The sequence below is a fragment of the Plecotus auritus genome, assembly GCF_963455305.1.
Source record: "Plecotus auritus genome assembly, chromosome: 3".
Lineage (NCBI taxonomy): Eukaryota > Metazoa > Chordata > Mammalia > Chiroptera > Vespertilionidae > Plecotus > Plecotus auritus.
In genome coordinates, this window is record NC_137772.1 from 117,656,942 (window position 1) to 117,675,627 (window position 18,686).

General features: G+C 38.2%; 1 protein-coding gene across 2 annotated transcripts in view; it reads left to right on the forward strand.

The window, feature by feature from the left end:
* Window positions 1-18,686, forward strand: part of MICU2 (mitochondrial calcium uptake 2) — a 118,862-nt gene that overhangs the window by 29,451 nt on the left and 70,725 nt on the right. For both annotated transcript variants that reach the window (XM_080662097.1, XM_080662098.1), the window contains exon 2: window positions 4,077-4,221. In XM_080662097.1, the coding sequence (XP_080518223.1) occupies window positions 4,077-4,221 (145 nt within the window). The remainder of the gene's footprint in view (window positions 1-4,076; window positions 4,222-18,686) is intronic.

Below are 18,686 nucleotides of genomic sequence, written 5' to 3' on the forward strand. Positions count from 1 at the left end.
ATTGTTTTTTCTGGTGAATTTCTTCTGCCTTCTATGTGTTTTTCTCTAGCACATTGTCCATAGTTTTTCTGCAGTGTCCACTCTAATCTTTACTGTTTCTTAACGATTTTCAATGTTTTATAATGGTATTTTCCCCCTTTGCTTATTTAGCTCAGCCAACTCCCTTGTCAAATAGTTCTGTCCTCTTGCACTTTATCATCGCTCTGATATTATAAAGGCCATCACCTTTTATATGTTGTGTTTTGTTTCCTGTTCAGAATGTGATTTTTATTGTTAACTAACGGGTTCATGCATGTATGGGGTCCCTCAGTCTGGCCTGCGCCCTCTCACAATCCGGGATCTCTTGGTGGCTGTAGTAGTGCGGGAAGCGGCAGGCGGCGGGGGAGGAGCCTGAGCCCCAGCCAGGCGCTGCTCCCTCTTATCCTGGCCACCACAGCTTCCGTAGTCTGGCGCCAGTAAGTCAGCTGAGCTGCATCCCGTTGTGGGAGCACACTCAACACCAGGGGGCAGCTCCAGTGTTGAGCAATTTGTTTGAGAACGGAATCATTTTTTTCCCATTAGAAATAATGTAAATTGAATTAATCCATTCCAGACCCCCAAATGATTCCGTGTTTTAGCCTTAGTCAATTGCCTGTGATTGTTGTTCTGTGAGCATTTTCACACCCTTAGCAACATCAGCAGTCTTGATGGCCTCTTTATGTTTTAAAATTGTGCTTATCCTCGTTTCACCATGTCATGGTCGGTAGCTAGATCAGCCACGCAAACTCCTCTATTATACTCTGTAATTACAGTATTTCTCTGCCCAACCAAGTTATAACTTACCAATGCTGGTCCCACCTTTGAGAGAACACAAATGGGGAAAATGGCAGATATTGAGCCTGTAGTGAATGCAGCGTGTGATGGGAGCTTCCAGTTGGCACATTCTGTAATTTTTTCTGTCGGCCCTATCCCTGCAGATTGGGAGATGTCAATGATAGTATTACTCCAGCACATATGGAAAAGATACCCCCTCCTCAGTGCACTAGACTGCTATTTGCTAGACAGTTGTGTGGTGACCAAGTGTGAACAATGCTCCTTAGAGTTGTTCTGATCAATGAGGAGGTTCAGAATTTCATCCTCTCATTCCGGTACACAGCAGAAGAAACTGGTTTTCAATCCTATTGTTATCTTAGTTTGGTCCAAGTTATCTGTATTCAGAAGGTCCTTCTTAGAATAAGTTTAAAGTAAGAGGTTAGGAGCTTGCATCATCATGGATGTGTGTGTTTTTTGGTTTTGTGTTTTTTTTGGTTTGTGAGAGGGACGTTTTTGTTGTTGTTGGTTTGTGAGGGGGACATTTTTGTTGTTGTTTTTAAGAGAGGGAGGTTTGAAGAACGTTTTCCTGCTACCTTCTCATCAGTTTATAGGGTTTTTTATGACCCTGTGATTTTAAGAGTTAACTCTCAGGAAGGTACATTATACTTTGGGGGGGGGGACTAACATAGAGAAAAGAACTTCCCAGATTTTATTTTAAAATGGATTATATAGATTGAGAGTAAAAACCAAAAATCCAAAGGGGGTGAAAAAAGAAAAGAAAAAACTTGATTTATGCAGCAGATCTTATGCTTGGAGAGTCCAACTTTCTCCAGTGCTGATATTCTTTCAGTAGTCTTGAAACAACCCTTGGTCCTTACAAGGGTTTTAGATATGAATACCAACATTTATAATGAAATTTATACCCTAAATAAATTGCTCAAAATTATGGTTTGCCTTATGATGCTTTTTATTTTTGAAAGGAATTGATTTAGCCCTGGGAGATAATAGTCATGTTTCTCCTTACATCCTGAAATACCCAAACCTGTGTGTTAGCATGCTGAATTAATATTTGTATACGTGCTTTTCCTGTAATTGAACTTAAGTTTTTGTAAAAATATATGATAACAATATTGGAAGGAAGAAAAGATTTGTATCCTGTGGTCCAATTTTATTTGATGTGTAAAAACTCTATCCACTGAGCCAAATTGGCTAGGGCGGTAAAGGCAATTTTTTTTTAACCAGTCATGAACAGCTTAGCTATTAGGAAGTATAAAAGCCAACATTTGTTTTGTTTAAGGATTTGGAAATATACTGTATTTCTGTATAGATTACTTCTGTTAATCTCTTAATAGACTATAAACATTTGTATAATAAATATAAATATTCTCTAAGCTAATAATGTTTATGCCCATGTTCAACTTCTTCTAGTTTTTCTAAAATACCATGCTTGCCTGGCTTCTGTAGTCTAGCTGTTGAGTGTCCACCCAGGAACTGAGGTTGCTGGGTGTGCAGGAGGCAGCTAATTGATGATGTTCCTCTCTCATTGATGTTTATATCTCTCTATCCCTCTCCCTTCCTCTCTCTCTGAAAATCAATCAAACATTTTTAAAAAATAAAATATCATGCTCTCTGTCTCTCTAGGACTTTGCCAGTGCTATGGTATTTACAGAGAAGACTCCTCTTACCCATCCTGCTTCCCTATCCCATCAGATACTTTCTGTAAACTTACTAACAAAGCACTTAGGACATTCTAGTAGGAATTAATGTTCGTCTTGTTTATTGCTGTTTTCATATAGATACTTTATATACGACGTATCTGCCTCATGAATAAAATGTTTAGGAAGTATTAATAAAATTTGGTTTTCTGATTACTTGTATGAGTATAGACTCGTGTAATTAAAACATGTCCCTCAAGTGATTTTTATTAGTAATTTAAGGAGAAAGAAAAGGAAAGACATGAATATATAAGTTTTAGGGGTACAGATCATTATAGTATTACTGAGTGTTCCATATATGTCAGTATTCTGTTAGGTACTGCACGAAACACAAGAGAGGTATAAATCTAGCTGCTCAAAGAAGTCATTATCAGATCATGAGAAAGAATTGAGATTAGCCAAAAAGGAACTTTGAATCTGGAGAGGTTTGAGCAACTGAAATTTATGTTTCCGCATTTCATTTCTAATCAGCATTCATTGACCATCACTTGTGTGTCAGGTTGAATAACCTATCAGTAGTGAGTGTGAAAGGGGAATGGTGTGTCCAAGGAAGGATGTTGTCCAAGTTAAGGCAGCACCTTAAGGAAAGCTATCTAGGGTGAGAGTATGATGTTGGATTTCACAGATAATACATTCTTTTTTTTTTTTTTTTTTTTTTTTTTTAATCCTCACCTAAGGACATGCTCATTGATTTTTGTTTTGAGAGAGAAAGACATCAATTGGTTGCCTTTCCATAAACACCCCAACTGGGAATTGAACCTGCAACTTAGGTATGTGCCCTGACCAGGAATCGAACCAGTGACCTCTTGGTTCATGGGTCAATGCTCAACCACTGAGCCATGCCGGCCAGGCTGGACACTTGGTCTTTTATCCTGACTCTGCCATTTACTTTATAGCTTTTGGATCTAACGTAGTATCTATTGTCCAGTTATTGGGATCATTAAATAATCTGTGTAAAGTACTTAATTAGTACAGTGCATTGCACATAGTAAGTGCTCAATGAAAGATTAGCAATAAATATTTCAGTATTGTCTCTATCAGCATTTGGGTCAAGATCTAGGTTCCTTTGCAAGGACTACAGACTCCTACACTAACAATATTTGACCCATTCTTGTTCTTTTAGCACTTCCTACCCACAATGTAAATATATTTCTCAAAATAATTATTTACCAGATATACCATATTTTATATTTATGGACGCACAACTTTACATGATCTGTTGCCTACCTATCTGATCTTATCTTCTGCCACACTGTTCCTTGAGCACACCAAGTTTATTCCTGTCTTTACCTCTTGCTTAGTATGCTTTTCTTTCTGCGAGCCCCATATATCAGCTGTACCTCATTTAGTCTCCTTACTGTCACCTCTTTAAAAAGGCCTTCTCTGACAACCCTGTCTAAAACAGTACTCCTTATCAGTTTCTTACCCTGATTTGCATTTCTTCTTGGCATTTCTCACTGTCTTGTATTATTTTACACATTTATTCATTAATTACAAGATTATTCTAGAAGGAGTTAAGTTGGGAAATAATACTGAAAGAAGTCTCAAATTGCCTTTTTTTTATTTTAGAAAAATGGTGACTGTAGAAAGATGATAAAGAAGTTGTCTCTTCGTAAACAGCGCTTCATGCAGTTTTCTTCACTGGAACACGAAGGAGAATATTACATGACACCACGAGACTTCCTCTTTTCAGTAATGTTTGAGCATATGGAACGTGAGTTGCTTTTATAAATTTTATTTTATTTTTTTAGTTTAGAAAAACAAATATTGAGGCTGAAAAACCTGTTTTTCAAATTGTTGATAGGTTTTCTTCATTTTAATTGTCATCAATCTTTAGGCAAAATGCATTTACTTATTGTTTAGCTCTTTCAATCTTTGTGACACAGTAGTTAAACTTGTAAACATATTATTTATCTAAGAAATTTTTTTTGTATATGGGTTTTTCTAAAGAGAAAGAGGAAAAATAGTTAAGATTTTTTAATGTCACTAGATGAATTCTTAATAAAATAATTTTATCCAGCATGTTAATTTTCATTGGTGTTAATGTTTTAAATTGGGCAAAAAAATGAAACTTAGCCCTGACCGGTTTGGCGCAGTGGCTAGAGCATCGGCCTGGGGACTGAGGGGTCCCGGGTTCGATTCCGGTCAAGGGCATGTACCTTGGTTGCGGGCATATCCCCAGTTGGGGGTGTGCAGGAGGCAGCTGATCGATGTCTCTCTCTCATCGATGTTTCTAACTCTCTATCCCTCTCCCTTCCTCTCTGTGAAAAATCAATAAAATATATTTTTAAAAAAATGAAACTTAGAGCAATTAAGAGGGTCATATAATGGATTTTGATGTCATCAGTTTAAAAAAACCTGAAAAAATAGAAAAATAAACAAAAATTCAAAAGCTAATAATTATATAATTTTAGTTCATAAACTGCCAATTCTCAGTTACTTCAAATAATATCAGAAATTCTTCATTTTATTATCTAAATTAGTCCTTTTTACTTTACGTAGAGTAGATATGGCCCCATCCTCTGAGCTTTGGAATGTTCTATGAAAATTTCTTGGCTTCTGTCACTTTTTGAAGTATGCTAGATGTGCTGCTCTGAAAGAAGCTATATATGGAACAGAAACTGGATAGGGCAAGGTGCATGGAGGTCTATTATTATCTAGAGCAATTTATGTCCCAAGGCACTCTTGAAAACAACAAGCATTAAACTGGCAATTAGTGGAGCTTAATACCTTGATGCAATCATGAAAAGAGACCGAGAAAGCTACCAAACTAGGGTCATTCCAGTGACTGGGCATTCCCAAAGCTGTGCTTCCCTAAGAAGCAACATCAGAGGAACCAACTAAAGCACCCCAGACAGGCACTAAACAAATAGAGAAGCAAATAACAAGCTAAGAATTTGTTGCTAGTAGATCTGTGGTGAGGGCAGAGGTAGTACCCAGAATTGCTACTATGTATTATCTAAAACAGGGGCGGGCAAACTTTTTGACTCGAGGGCCACAATGGGTTCTTAAACTGGACCGGAGGGCCGGAACAAAAGCATGGATGGAGTGTTTGTGTGAACTAATATAAATTCAAAGTAAACATCATTACATAAAAGGGTATGGTCTTTTTTTTTTTTTATTTCAATAGTTTTATTCATTTCAAACATTTTAACAAGAAGAATGTAAACACTAATTATTATAATTTGAAACTTCAAAAAATGGAGGAATCATAGCACAATAACATACCTTATATTGAAGATGGCAAAGGCAAAATAAAATTGCCTAACAAAGGAAAGGTACAAAAGCCTTTCAAATTAAACTTAAATATAATAAAATAATTTAAAACTAAAACAAATAGAAAAGAACAAAATGTGTAAACAGTAAATTAAACATTTTCTTTAGTGCAACTTCCAAATTATGCCCGGGACGTAGATGTAGTTGGCAATGTAGACTGGGTTGAAAGGTTTTTGGTCTTTAAAACATCAACTTCAGTGGGAACAGTGTTGTTGGTCTCCTTTTTAGCTAATGCTCTGATACTGTGCTCTCCAGGGGCGTGTCTCCCTACATCACCACGATAACGTGTCTACGCATTCCCAGAGTGATGTCGGGGGACGCGTCTGCGGGCATTACAAGGAGCCTCTGGATGATTGAGAGGTTGTTCCTTCTACTGAATGGGCGGATATAAATCCGCCCACTAAGAAGAAGTAGCTGCAGCCGTGTTTCCCGACGTTGCCATGTTAACACTGCTGTTGGTGAAGGAGCGGAGGGGAGAGCAAGAGAACCCTCCCTCCGCTCTTTCGGCTCCGCGGGCTGGATAGAACAGCCGGATCCGGCCCGCGGGCCGTAGTTTGCCCACGGCTGATCTAAAATCTCCAGTTTCCACACAGCCAGCATGGCACAATAGTTAAGCATCAACCTCTGAACCAGGAGGTCACAGTTCAATTTCCAGTCAAGGCACATGCCTGGGTTCCGGGCTTGATCCCCAGTGTGGGGCTTGCAGGAGGCAGCCTATCAATGATTCTCTCTCATCGTTGATATTTCTCTCTCTCTCTTCCTCTCTGAAATCAATAAGAAAATGAAGTCTCAGAAACATGTGGGACACCATTAAGTATACCAACATATGCTTATTGGGAGTACCATAAGGAGAGGAGAGAGAGAAGGAAGCAGAAAAAAAATTTTTTGAATAAATAATAGCTGAAAACTTGCAAAATTTATAGAAAAACACTAATCCATATACTGAGAAAGTTCAACAAACTCCAAGTAGGATAAACATAAAGATATCCATTAACAGACACATCCTAATAAAACTACTGAAAGTCAAGGAAAGGAGAAATCTTGAAAGCAGCCAAAAAATAAATAACTTGCCACTTACTAAGAATCCATATAAGATAATGGCTGACTCTGCAGAAACAGTGGAGGCGGGAAGGCAATGGAATAACATAATTAAATTGCTCAAAGAGAAAGATGGTTAACCAAGAATCCTATATTCACCAAAACTTTCAAAATTGAAGGTGAAAAAAAGACTTTCCCAGATGAAAACTAAGAATTTATTGCTAGTAGATCTGACTTACAAAACTTACAAAAGGAAACTTTTCAGGGAAAACAAATGACTCCAGACAATAATTTGAATCCACACAAACAAACAACATAGATAAAGGTAATTATATAACCTTAAAAGATTGTATAAATGCATATATTTTCTCCTTTAAAAAAAAATCTTTATTGTTGAGAGTATTACAGATGTCCCCTTTTTTTCTCCACATTGCCCCCCTCCACCCAGTTCCCACCCCACTCCAGGCCTTCACCACCCTGTTATTTGTGTCCTTAGGTAATGAATATATGTATATAAGTTCTTTGGTTAATCTCTTCCCGCCCCCTTTCAACCCTCTTACCTCTGAGATTTGTCAGTCTGTTCCATGTTTCCATCCCTCTGGTTCTATTTTATTTATCAGCTTACTTTGTTCATTAGATTTCTTGTTTGTTTATTTGTATTTTTAGATTCACCTGTTGATAGATATGAATTTATTACCATTTTATTGTTCATATTTTTTAGCTTTCTTTTTTCCTTCTTAAGAAAGACCTTTAATATTTCATGTAATACTGGTTTGGTGGTGATGAAATCCTTTCGCTTTTTTTTTTTTTTAATATATTTTATTGATTTTTGAGAGAGGAAGGAAGAGGGATAGAGAGTTAGAAACATCGATGAGAGAGAAACATCTATCAGCTGCCTCCTGCACACCCCCTACTGGGGATGTGCCCACAACCAAGGTTCATGCCCTTGACTGGAATCGAACCTGGGACCTTCAGTCCGCAGGCTGACGCTCTATCCACTGAGCCAAACCAGTCAGGGCTCCTTTTGCTTTTTTGTCTGTGAAGCTTTTTATCTGACCTTCAATTCTAAATGACAGTTTTGCTGGATAGAGTAATCTTGGTTGTTGGTCCTTGCTTTTCATCACTTTGAATATTTATTGCCACTCCCTTCTGGCCTGCATAGTTTCTGTTGAGAAATCACCTAACAATCCTCTGAGCACTTCCTTGTAGGTAACTGTTTTTCTCTTGCTGTTTTTAAGATTCTCTCTTTGTCTTTAACCTTTGGCATTTTAATTATGATGTGTCTTGCTGTGGGCCTCTTGAGTTCCTCTTCTTTGGGACTCTGTGCTTCCTGGACTTGTAAGTCTATTTCTTTCACCAGGTAGGGAAGTTTTCTGTCATTATTTCTTCAAATAGGTTGTCAATGATGTGAGTGTTGGTATGCTTGAAGTTGTCCCAGAGGCTCCTTATACTATCTTCATATTTTTGGATTCTTTTTTCTTTTTGCTCTTCTGGATGGGTGTTTTTTGCTTCTTCATATTCCAAATCACTGATCTGAATATTGGTGTCCTCTACTCCACAGTTGATTCCCTATAAATTATTGTTCATTTCAGTTGGTGTGTGCTTCATTTCTTACTGGTCCTTTTTCATGTCTTTGATGTTCTCACTAAGATCCTTGAAATTCTCACTAAGTCCCTTGAAGCTCTCCTTAAGTACCTTGAGCAATTTTATAACCATTTTTTTTTTAACTCTGTACATAGTGATTTGCTTGCTTCCATTTTATTTAGTTCTTTATCTGGAGATTCCTTCTGTTTTTTCATTTGAAACGTGTTTCTTTGTCTCTGCATTTTGGTTGCTTCCCTGTGTTTGTTTCATTGTATTAGGTAGAGCTGCTATGCCTCTTGGAATTGGTAGAGTGGCTTGTGTAGTAGGTGGCCTGTAGGGCCCAGTGGCTCAGCCTCCCCAGTAACCTGAGCTGGGCACTCTGTGTGGCTGTGTGCACGGTCCTGTTATAATTGAGCTTTGTTTGGGTCTATCTACATTTTCTATTTCTGGTTGAGTTCATTTTGCTAATTTGTTTGTTTCTACTTATTTATATCATCTAAATCATCCAAATTGTTGGCATAGAGTTGTTCATAGTATCTTACCTAATAATAAACATGTAAATTGGGACTGTACCTCTACTACGTCCACCAGCCAATCAGGAGTGATATGCAAATTAACCCAACAAAGATGGCGGTTAATTTGCATACACAGGTGCCTAGTGACCAGGGGGGGCGTTCTGCCCCACCCCTGGTCTCAGGGCCACTGGGCAGAGTGGGAAGGCAGGGCCGGAGAGGAAAGAGTCGGCTCCTGGGCTGGGCCGGAGTGGAAGGGCGGTGCAGGCAGCCAGAGAAAGGAAGGCCCATTCTAGCACAAATCTTCATGCATTGGGCTTCTAGTTCTCATATAATCTTTTGGATTTCTGTAAAATCTGTCCCCGTTTTCATTTCTGATTTTAGTAATTTAAGGCTTCTCTCTTTTTTTATAATCAAACTAGCTGAAGGTTTATCAACTTTGTTGATCTTTTCAAAGAACCAACTTTTGGTTTCACTGATTTTCTCTACTATTATTCTGTTCTCTGTTTTGTCTCCACACTAATCTTTTTTATTTCCTCCCTTGTGCTTTCAGTTTAGTTTGCTCTTTTTATTTCTAAATCCTTAATCTGTATAATTAAGTTATTGATTTGAAATACTTTTTAATGTACAAATTTACAGCAATAAATTTCCCAGTTAACAATGCCTTTACTGTGTCCCAAAAGTTTTAGTACATTGTGTTTTCATTTTCATTCTTCTCAAGGTATTTTCTTTTATTCTTTTTAATTTAAATTCTTTATTGTTTAAAGTATAACATAAGTCTCCTTTCTCCCCCATTGACCTCTCCCAGGCCACCTCTACCCCTCAGCAGATACCCGCCCCCTATCTCCCCCCCCCCCCCCGCAATCTGTGTCCATTAGTTATGCTCATATGCATGCATACAAGTCCTTTGGTTGATCTCTTACCCCTCACCCCCGCCTTCCCTCATAGGTTAGATAGTCTTTTCTATGACTCTGGTTCTATTTTTGTTCATCAGTTTATGTTTTTCATTCTATTCCACAAATGAGTGAGATCAGCTGATGTTTATCTTTCTCTGACTGGCTTATTTCGCTTAGCATAATGTTCTCCAGTTCCATGAATATGGTTGCAAATGATAAGAATTCCTTCTTTTTTACAGCAGCCTAGTATTCCATTGTGTAGATGTACCACAGTTTTCTAATCCACTCATCTGCTGATAGACACTTAAGCTGTTTCCAAATCTTAGCTATGGTAATTGTGCTGCTATGAACATAGGGGTGCATATATCTTTTCTGATTGGGGTTTCTGTTTTCTTGGGATATATTCCTAGAAGTGGTATTACTGGGTCAAATGGAAGTTTCATTTTTAATTTTTTGCGGGAACACCATACTGTTTTCACAGTGGCTGCACCAGTCTATATTTCGACCAGCAGTGCACAAGGGTTCCTTTATCTCCACATCCTCGCCAGCACTTGTCATTTGTTGATTTGTTGATATACCCATTCTGACAGGTGTGAGATGGTACCTCATTGTTTTTTTGATTTGCATCTCTCAGATGATTAGTAACTTCGAGCATGTTTTCATATGTCTCTTGGCCTTCTGTATGTATTCTTTCGAAAGTGTCTGTTTGGGTCCGTTGCCCATTTTTTGATTGGGCTCTTTATCTTCCTTTTGTTAAGTTGTATGAGTTCCCTATAAATTTTGGAGATTAAGCCCTTATCGGAGATAACATTGGCAAATGTGTTCTCCCATACAGTGGGCTTTCTTATTGTTTTAATGGTTTCTTTCATTGTGCAGAAGTTTGTTATTTTGATGTAGTCCCACTTGTTTATTTTCTCCTTAGTTTCCATTGCCCTATGGGCTGTATCGGTAAAGATATTGCTACGACAAATGTCTGTAATTTTCCTGCCTATGGCTGGTTGTAGGAATTTATGGTTTCCAGTCATACATATAAGTCCTTTATGCATTTTGAGTTTATTTTTGTGTATGGTGTAAGTTGGTGGTCTAGTTTCTTTTTTTCTTTTTTTTTTTTTGCATTTATCTGTCCAATTATTGAAGAGACTGTCTTGAATCCATTGTATGCTCTTGCTTCCTTTGTCAAATATTAATTGAGCATAGTGGTTTGGGTCGATTTCTGGGTTCTCTATTCTATTCCATTGGTCTATATGTCTGTTATTGTGCCAGTACCAGGCAGTTTTAAGAATACTGGCTTTGTAGTATAGCTTGACATCCGGTATTGTGAGCCCTCCAACTTTGTTCTTCTTTTTCAAGATTGCTGCAATTATTCGGGGTCTTTTTTATTCCAGATGACTTTTTGGAGAGTTTGTTCTAGGTCTTTGAAGTATGCCATTGGTATTTTAATGTGGATTGCATTGAATCTATAGGTTGCTTTGGGTAGTATGGACATTTTAATGATGTTGATTCTACCAATCCATGAGTATGTTATATTCTTCCATTTGTTTATGTCTTCCTCTATCTCTTTTTTCAGTGTCTTGTAATTTTCTGAGTATAGGTCCTTTACCTCCTTGGTTAAATTCATTCCTAGGTATCTTAAATTTTTTGTTGCAATGGTAAATGGGATTGTTTTTTTTAGTTTCTCTTTCTGTGAGATCATTATTGGTGTATAAAAAAGCCATAGATTTCTAGGTGTTAATTTTGTATCCTGCTCCGTTGCCGAATTCATGTGTTATTTCTAGTAGTTTTTTGAGTCTTTAGGGTTTTCTATGTACAATATCATGTCATCTGCAAATAATGACAATTTTACTTCTTCTTTTACAATTTGGATACCTTTTATTTCTTCTTCTTGTCTGAACACTATGGCTAACACTTCCAGTACTATGTCAAACAGGAGTGGTGAGAGGGGGCATTCCTGTCTTGTTCCTGTTCTTAGGGGAAATGGTTTTAGTTTTTGCCCATTGAGTATGATGTTGGCTGTAGGTTGGTCATATAAGCCTTTTATTGTGTTGAGGTATGATCCATCTATTCCCACTTTGCTGAGATTTTTTAATCAGGAAATGGTGTTGGATTTTGTCAAATGCCTTTTCTACATCAATTGATATGATTATGTGATTTTTGTCTGTCAATTTGTTTATGTGATGTATCACGTTTATTGATTTGCGGATATTGTACCAGCCTTGCATCCTGGGATAAATCTCACTTGGTCATGGTGTATGATCTTTCTAATGTAATGCTGGATCCGATTTGCTAGAATTTTGTTGAGGATTTTAGCATCTATGTTCATCAGGGATATTGGCCTGTAAATCTCTTTCTTTGTGGTATCTTCATCTGGTTTTGGGATTAGGGAAATGCAGGCTTCATAGAAAGAGCTTGGAAGTGTTCCTTCCTCTTGAATTTTTTGGAATAGTCTGAGAAGGATAGGTTTTAGTTCTTCTTTGAATGTTTGGAAAAACTCTCCTGTGAAGCTGTCTGGCCCCAGACTTTTGTTTGCTGGAAGCTTTTTGATGACTGTTTCAGTTTCCTCCTTTGTTATTGGCCTGTTGAGAATTTTTTGATTCTTATTGATTGAGGGTTTTGTTTTTTTTTAAATACGAGAATATTTCTGTTTATCGAATTTTTTTTTAATTTTTTTAAAAATATATTTTATTGATATTTCACAGAGAGGAAGGGAGAGGGATAGAGAGTTAGAAACATCGATGAGAGAGAAACATCGATCAGCTGCCTCCTGCACACCTCCCACTGGGGATGTGCCCGCAACCAAGGTACATGCCCCTGACCGGAATCGAACCCGGGACCCCTCAGTCCGCAGGCCGACGCTCTATCCACTGAGCCAAACCGGTTTCGGCTATTGATTGAGTTTTGAAACGTCATATTTTTCTAGGAATATGTCCATTTCCTTTAGGTTATTTAGTTGGTTGGAGTAGAGTTGTTCATAGTATTTTTTTAAATAATCTTTTGTATTTCTGTGGGGTCTGTTGTTATTTTGCCTCTTTCATTTCTGATTTTGTTTATTTGGGTCCTCTCTCTTTGCCTCTTGGTGAGCCTGCCTAGAGGTTCATCAGTCTTGTTTATCCTTTCAAAGAACCAGCTCTTGGTTTCATTGATCTTTGGTATTGTTTTTCTTGGTCTCTATGTCATTTATTTCTGCATTGATCTTTATCATTTTCTTCCGCTGGGCTTTTCTTTTTGCTCTCTTTCTAATTCTTTAAGTTGTTGAGTTAGATAATTTATTACCAGTTTTTCTTGTTTTAGTTTTGTTGATTTGTTTGTTTTTTTGTTTTTGTTGTGCGTTTTTTTCGTTGGCCTGTAATGCTATGAACTCTCTCATGACTGCTTTTACTGTGTCCCATAGGTTTTGGATTGTTGTGTTTTCATTGTCATTCGTTTGCAGGATGTTTTTAATTTCTTCTTTGATCTTTTTGACAACCAATTTTTTAATTGTTTTTATTTTAATTTATTGCTAATATTATGCCATTGTGGTCTGAGAAGATGCTTGATATTATTTCAATCTTCTTGAATTTGGAGAGACTTTGCCTGCGATCCAATATGTGGTCTATCTTTGAAAATGTCCCATGTGCACTTGAGAAGAAGGTATATTCTATAGCTTTGGGTGGAATGTTCTGAAGATGTCAGTTAAGTCCATCTGATATAGTGAGTCATTCAGGATTGCTGTTTCTTTGCTGATTTTTTTGTCTAGAGGATTTATCCAGTGACGTCAGTGGGGTATTAAAGTCCCCTACTATGATTGTATTGCTGTCGATCTTTCCCTTAATATTGTCCAGAAGTTTTTTTACATACTTGGGTGCATATATGTTTACCAGAGTTATATCCTCTTGTTGTATTGATTCCTTTAGTTTTACGAAGTGGCCTTCCTTATCTCTTGTTATGGCCTTCACTCTGAGGTCTGTTTTGTCAGATATAAGTATTGCTACCCCAACTTTTTTATTCATTTCCATTTGCCTCAAAGATATTTTTCCATCCCTTCACTTTCAGTCTGTGTGGGTCTCTTGTTCTGAGGTGGATCTCTTTTAGACAGCATATATATGGGTCATGGTTTCTTATCCATTCAGCCACTCGAGGTCTTTTAATTGGAGTATTTAGACCATTTACGTTTCAAGTTATTATTGAGAGATACTTGTTTGTAGCAATTTTTATTTTTTGTGCCTGTGTTCCTTCTTCCCTTTTTTTTTTTCTTTATTTTACTACGGTCCCTTTAGCATTTCTTGCATTGCTGGGTTGGTGGTAATAAACTCCCTTATCCTTTCTTTTTCTGTGAAGCTCCTGATTTCACCTTTAATTTTGAATGATAACCTTGCTGGATAAAGTATTCTTGGATTCAGTACCTTGCTTTGCATCACTTTGTATATTTCCTTCCATTCCTTTCTGGCCTGATGTGTTTCTGTTGAGAAATAATTTGATAATCTAGTGGGAGATTCCTTGTAGGTAATTTTCTCTCTCTCTTGCAGCCTTTAAGATTCTCTCTTTGTTGTTAATGTTTGCCACTGTAATTACAACGTGTCTTGGTTCGGGTCTTTTTGGGTCCATCTTGTATGGGACTCTCTGTGCTTGCCTGACTTTTTTCTTCCCCCAATCAGGGAAATGTTCTGACATTATTTCTTCAAATAGGTTTTCTAACCCTTGCTCCTATTCTTGCCGTTTCGGCACTCCTACTATACATATGTTGCTTCATTTCATGTTGTCCCAAAGCTCCCTCAGGCTCTCTTCCTGTCTTTTGATTTTTTTTTCTCCAATTACAGTTCAGATTGGGCATCTTTTGCTTGCCTGTCTTTTAATTTGCTAATTTGGTCCTCCGCTTCTCCTAGTCTACTGTTGAAAGCTTCCATATTGTTTTTTATTGTAGCTATATGACTTTTATTTCTTTCTAATTCTTACATAGGTTGTTGATTTTCTCATGCATCTGGGTTATGAAATATATGACCCTATTCTGAATTCTTTTTCTAAAATATTGCATGCCTTTGTTTCATTTAGTTTCTTTTCTAGCCATTCCTCCTTTTCTTTTCTTTGGAGGTTGTTCTTCTGTCTCCCATTTTTGCTCTCAACAAAGGATCTAGGTGTTGAATTTCACGGGGCCTGTGGCTGCAGTGGTGGCCTTGGTGGCAGTTAGCACGGTCATGGACAGCGGCTGCTCCTCAGGCTGTCACGTGCGATGACTGCTCCTCGCACAGTTGCGGGGCTGCTGCTCCTCAAGGGGGGTCACGAGGTGGCTGCTCCTCGTGAGGTCACAGGTGGTGGCTGCTTCTCTGGTGGTCACCAGCAGCAGCTACTCGCGCGGCTGCTGGTGCAGTTGCGGAGCCCGAGGCTGCTGCGTTAGTCTAGGCCAGTGGTCAGCAAACTGCGGCTCACGAGCCACATGCGGCTCTTTGGCCCCTTGAGTGTGGCTCTTCCACAAAATACCACGGCCTGGACGAGTCTATTTTGAAGAAGTGGCATTAGAAGAAGTTTAAGTTTTAAAAATTTGGCTCTCAAAAAAAATTTCAGTCGTTGTACTGTTGATATTTGGCTCTGTTGACTAATGAGTCTGCTGACCACTGGGCTAGGCTGTTCGCGCGTGTGCAGTTACGGTGCCCAGAGCTAAAGCATCTGGCTAGTGGGAGGGGAGCACCCTCTGGAACTCACAGGAGCCCTCAGCTGGAGAGGCTTGAGTCCCCGTGTCCGTGGGTCAGCAGCCTCGGCTGCAGGTCCCAGGCTGGAGTGGCTGTAGGATCCCAGGTGGTGTCTAAGAGCACCCTGGGTGGAGGTGAGGCTGGGCTCCCAGTCACAGCAGTTCTCCCCCTCAAGATGGCACGGCCTCTGCGGCGGAGCCATCACTCAGGAGAGATTACAGCAGTAGCAGAGGTTGCCTGGCTATCCAAGCCCAGTCCACCAGCCCCTGAAGGTCTCAAGGTATTTTCTAATAGCTCTTGTGACTTCTTCTTTGATCCATTGGTTATTTAAGAGTGTGTCTTTTAATTTCTACATATTTGTGAATTTTTCTGTTTTCAATGTTACTCATTTCTAATTTCATCCCACTGTTATCAGAAAGAAAAATATTTTATATAATTTTGAAACTAGACAACCAATGGGTCCAGGCTGCTTGTCACTGCTTAAGCCAATTGAGTAAAGACTGGGTTGAGTCATATATTTATTCCAATAATGCCAGCAGTGTGGGCGAACAGCAGGTCTTCCATGAAAATCTGCTCTGCAAATCCCCATAAGTCAGCTGCTTGTATGGGATAGGACAAAGATTACATGGGGAAGTACACAAAAGGAATAAGAATGGATACACAAAATGGGTATTACAGGCATGAGGAAATAAGCAAAAGGAATAAAAATTGGTATAATGGTTACAGATTACAGCAAGCATGTCAAACTCGCAGCCCACAATGAATATGTTGTAACTTAATTTTTACAATATCCTGTTATACATACTTATTAATAACAAACTATAACATTTGCTAATGACTGATTACTATAATTGTGTTGCATTCATTTCCCTTACATGCCTTATGTGCATTCGCACCGTTTCTCTCCCCTAATTCTAGCAGCGAATATTTTATTAGCCGATTACCATGCTATTAGTCTTCTACTGACTTCTTTGATGTGTGCAACAGGAAATATTTCTTTGGTTCCTTATTGATCTCTGTGGTTGTTCTATTCATTGGTGAAAGTGAAGTAATGAGGTCTCTATTATTGTAGAACTATATTCTTTGTTCAATTTTGTCAATTAGGCAAGATTTTAAAAAATACATAAAGAGTAAGGCTCACTTTTTCTTAACTTATATATCTGTATACATAATATCCTATGAACCAGGAGGTCACAGTTCGTTCCCAATCAAGGCACATGCCCAGGTTGTGTGCTCAATTCAATCCCCAGTGTGGGGCATGCAGGAGGCAGCTGATCATTGATTCTCTCTCGTCATTGGTGTTTTTATCTCTCCCTCACCCTCTTCCTTCCTCTCTGAAATTAATAAAAATATTTTTAAAGAAATATAAAACCTTTAGAAAATCTATGTTCATTTTAGAAACTGAAATATTACGAAGTATAGAGTAGAAAATATGTCAACCCTAATGCTAACACAACCGTCCAGAAGTAACCAGCATGAACACACAGATTTTTTTCTTTTTTTCTTTTTTATTGATTAAGGTATTACATGTGTACATATCTTCCCATTGCCACCCCCCACCCCACGCCCATACATTCCCTCACCCCCCCCCCCCAGTGTCTTGCATCCATTGGTTATGCTTACATGCATGCATACAAGTCCTTCGGTTCATCTCTTATCTCCCCCACCACTCCCCAACCTTCCTGCTGTAATTTGACAGTCTGTTTGATGCTTTATTGCCTCTGTATCTATCTTTTTGTTCATCAGTTTATAATGTTCTTTATTATCTACAAATGAGTGAGATCATGTATTTTTCTTTCATTGACTGGCTTATTTCACTTAGCATAATGCTCCCCATTTCCATCCAGGCTGCTGCAAATGGTAAGAATTCCTTCTTTTTTATAGCAGCATAGTATCCCATTGTATAGATGTACCATAGTTTTCTGATCCAGTCATCTGCTGACAGCACTTAGGCTGTTTCCAAATCTTAGCTATTCTAAATTGTGCTGCTATGAACATAGGGATGCATATATCCTTTCTGATTGGTGTTTCTAGTTTCTTAGAATATATTCCTAGAAGTGGTATTACTGGGTCAAATGGGAGTTCCATTTTTAGTTTTTTGAGGAAACTCTATTATTGTTCTCCACCGTGGCTGCACCACTCTGCGTTCCCACCAGAAGTGCACGAGAGTTCCTTTTTTTCCGCATCCTCGCCAGCACTTGTCATTTGTTGATTTGTTGATGATAGCCATTCTGACGCGTGTGAAATGGTACAGCATTGTCGTTTTGATTTGCATCTCTCAGATAATTAGTGACTTTGAGCATGTTTTCATATGTCTCTTGGCCTTCCTTCTGTCTTCTTTCGAAAAGTATCTGTTTAGGTCCATTGCCCATTTGTTTATTGGGTCGTTTATCTTCCTTTTATTGAGTTGTATGAGTTCCCTGTAAATATTGGAGATTAAACGTTTATCAGTGATAACATTTGCAAATATGCTCTCCCATACAGTGGGCTTTCTTTTGTTTTGTTGATGGTTTCTTTTGCTGTGTAAGAGCTTTTAATTTTGATGTAGTCACATTTGTTTATTTTCTCTTTAGTTTCCCTTGCCTTAGGAGTGGTATCAGTGAAGAAATTGCTTCGGCATATGTCTGAGATTACTCTGCCTGTGGATTCTTCTAGTATTTTTATGGTTTCCCATCTTATGTTTAAGTCCTTTATCCATTTTGAGTTTTTCTTTGTGTATGGTGTAAGTTGGTGGTCTAGTTTCATTTTTTTGCATATATCTGTCCAATTTTCCTAACACCATTTATTGAAGAGACTATCTTGATTCCATTGTATGTTCATGCCTCCTTTGTCAAATATTAATTGAGCATAGTGGTTTGGGTCAATATCTGGGTTCTCTATTCTATTCCATTGGTCTGTATGCCTGTTCTTGTGCCAGTACCAGGCTCTTTTGAGAACAGTGGCTTTGTAATACAGCTTGAAATCTGGTATTGAGATCCCACCTATTTGTTCTTCTTTATCAGGATTGCTGTGGCTATTCAGGGTCTTTTTTTATTCCAGATGAATTTTTGGAGAGTTCTTTCTAGGTCTGTGAAATATGCTGTTGGTATTTTAATGGGGAGTGCATTGAATCTATAGATTGCTTTGGGTAGTATGGACATTTTAATGATGTTGATTCTACCAATCCATGAACACAGTATGCTCTTCCATCTATTTATGTCTTCCTCTATCTCT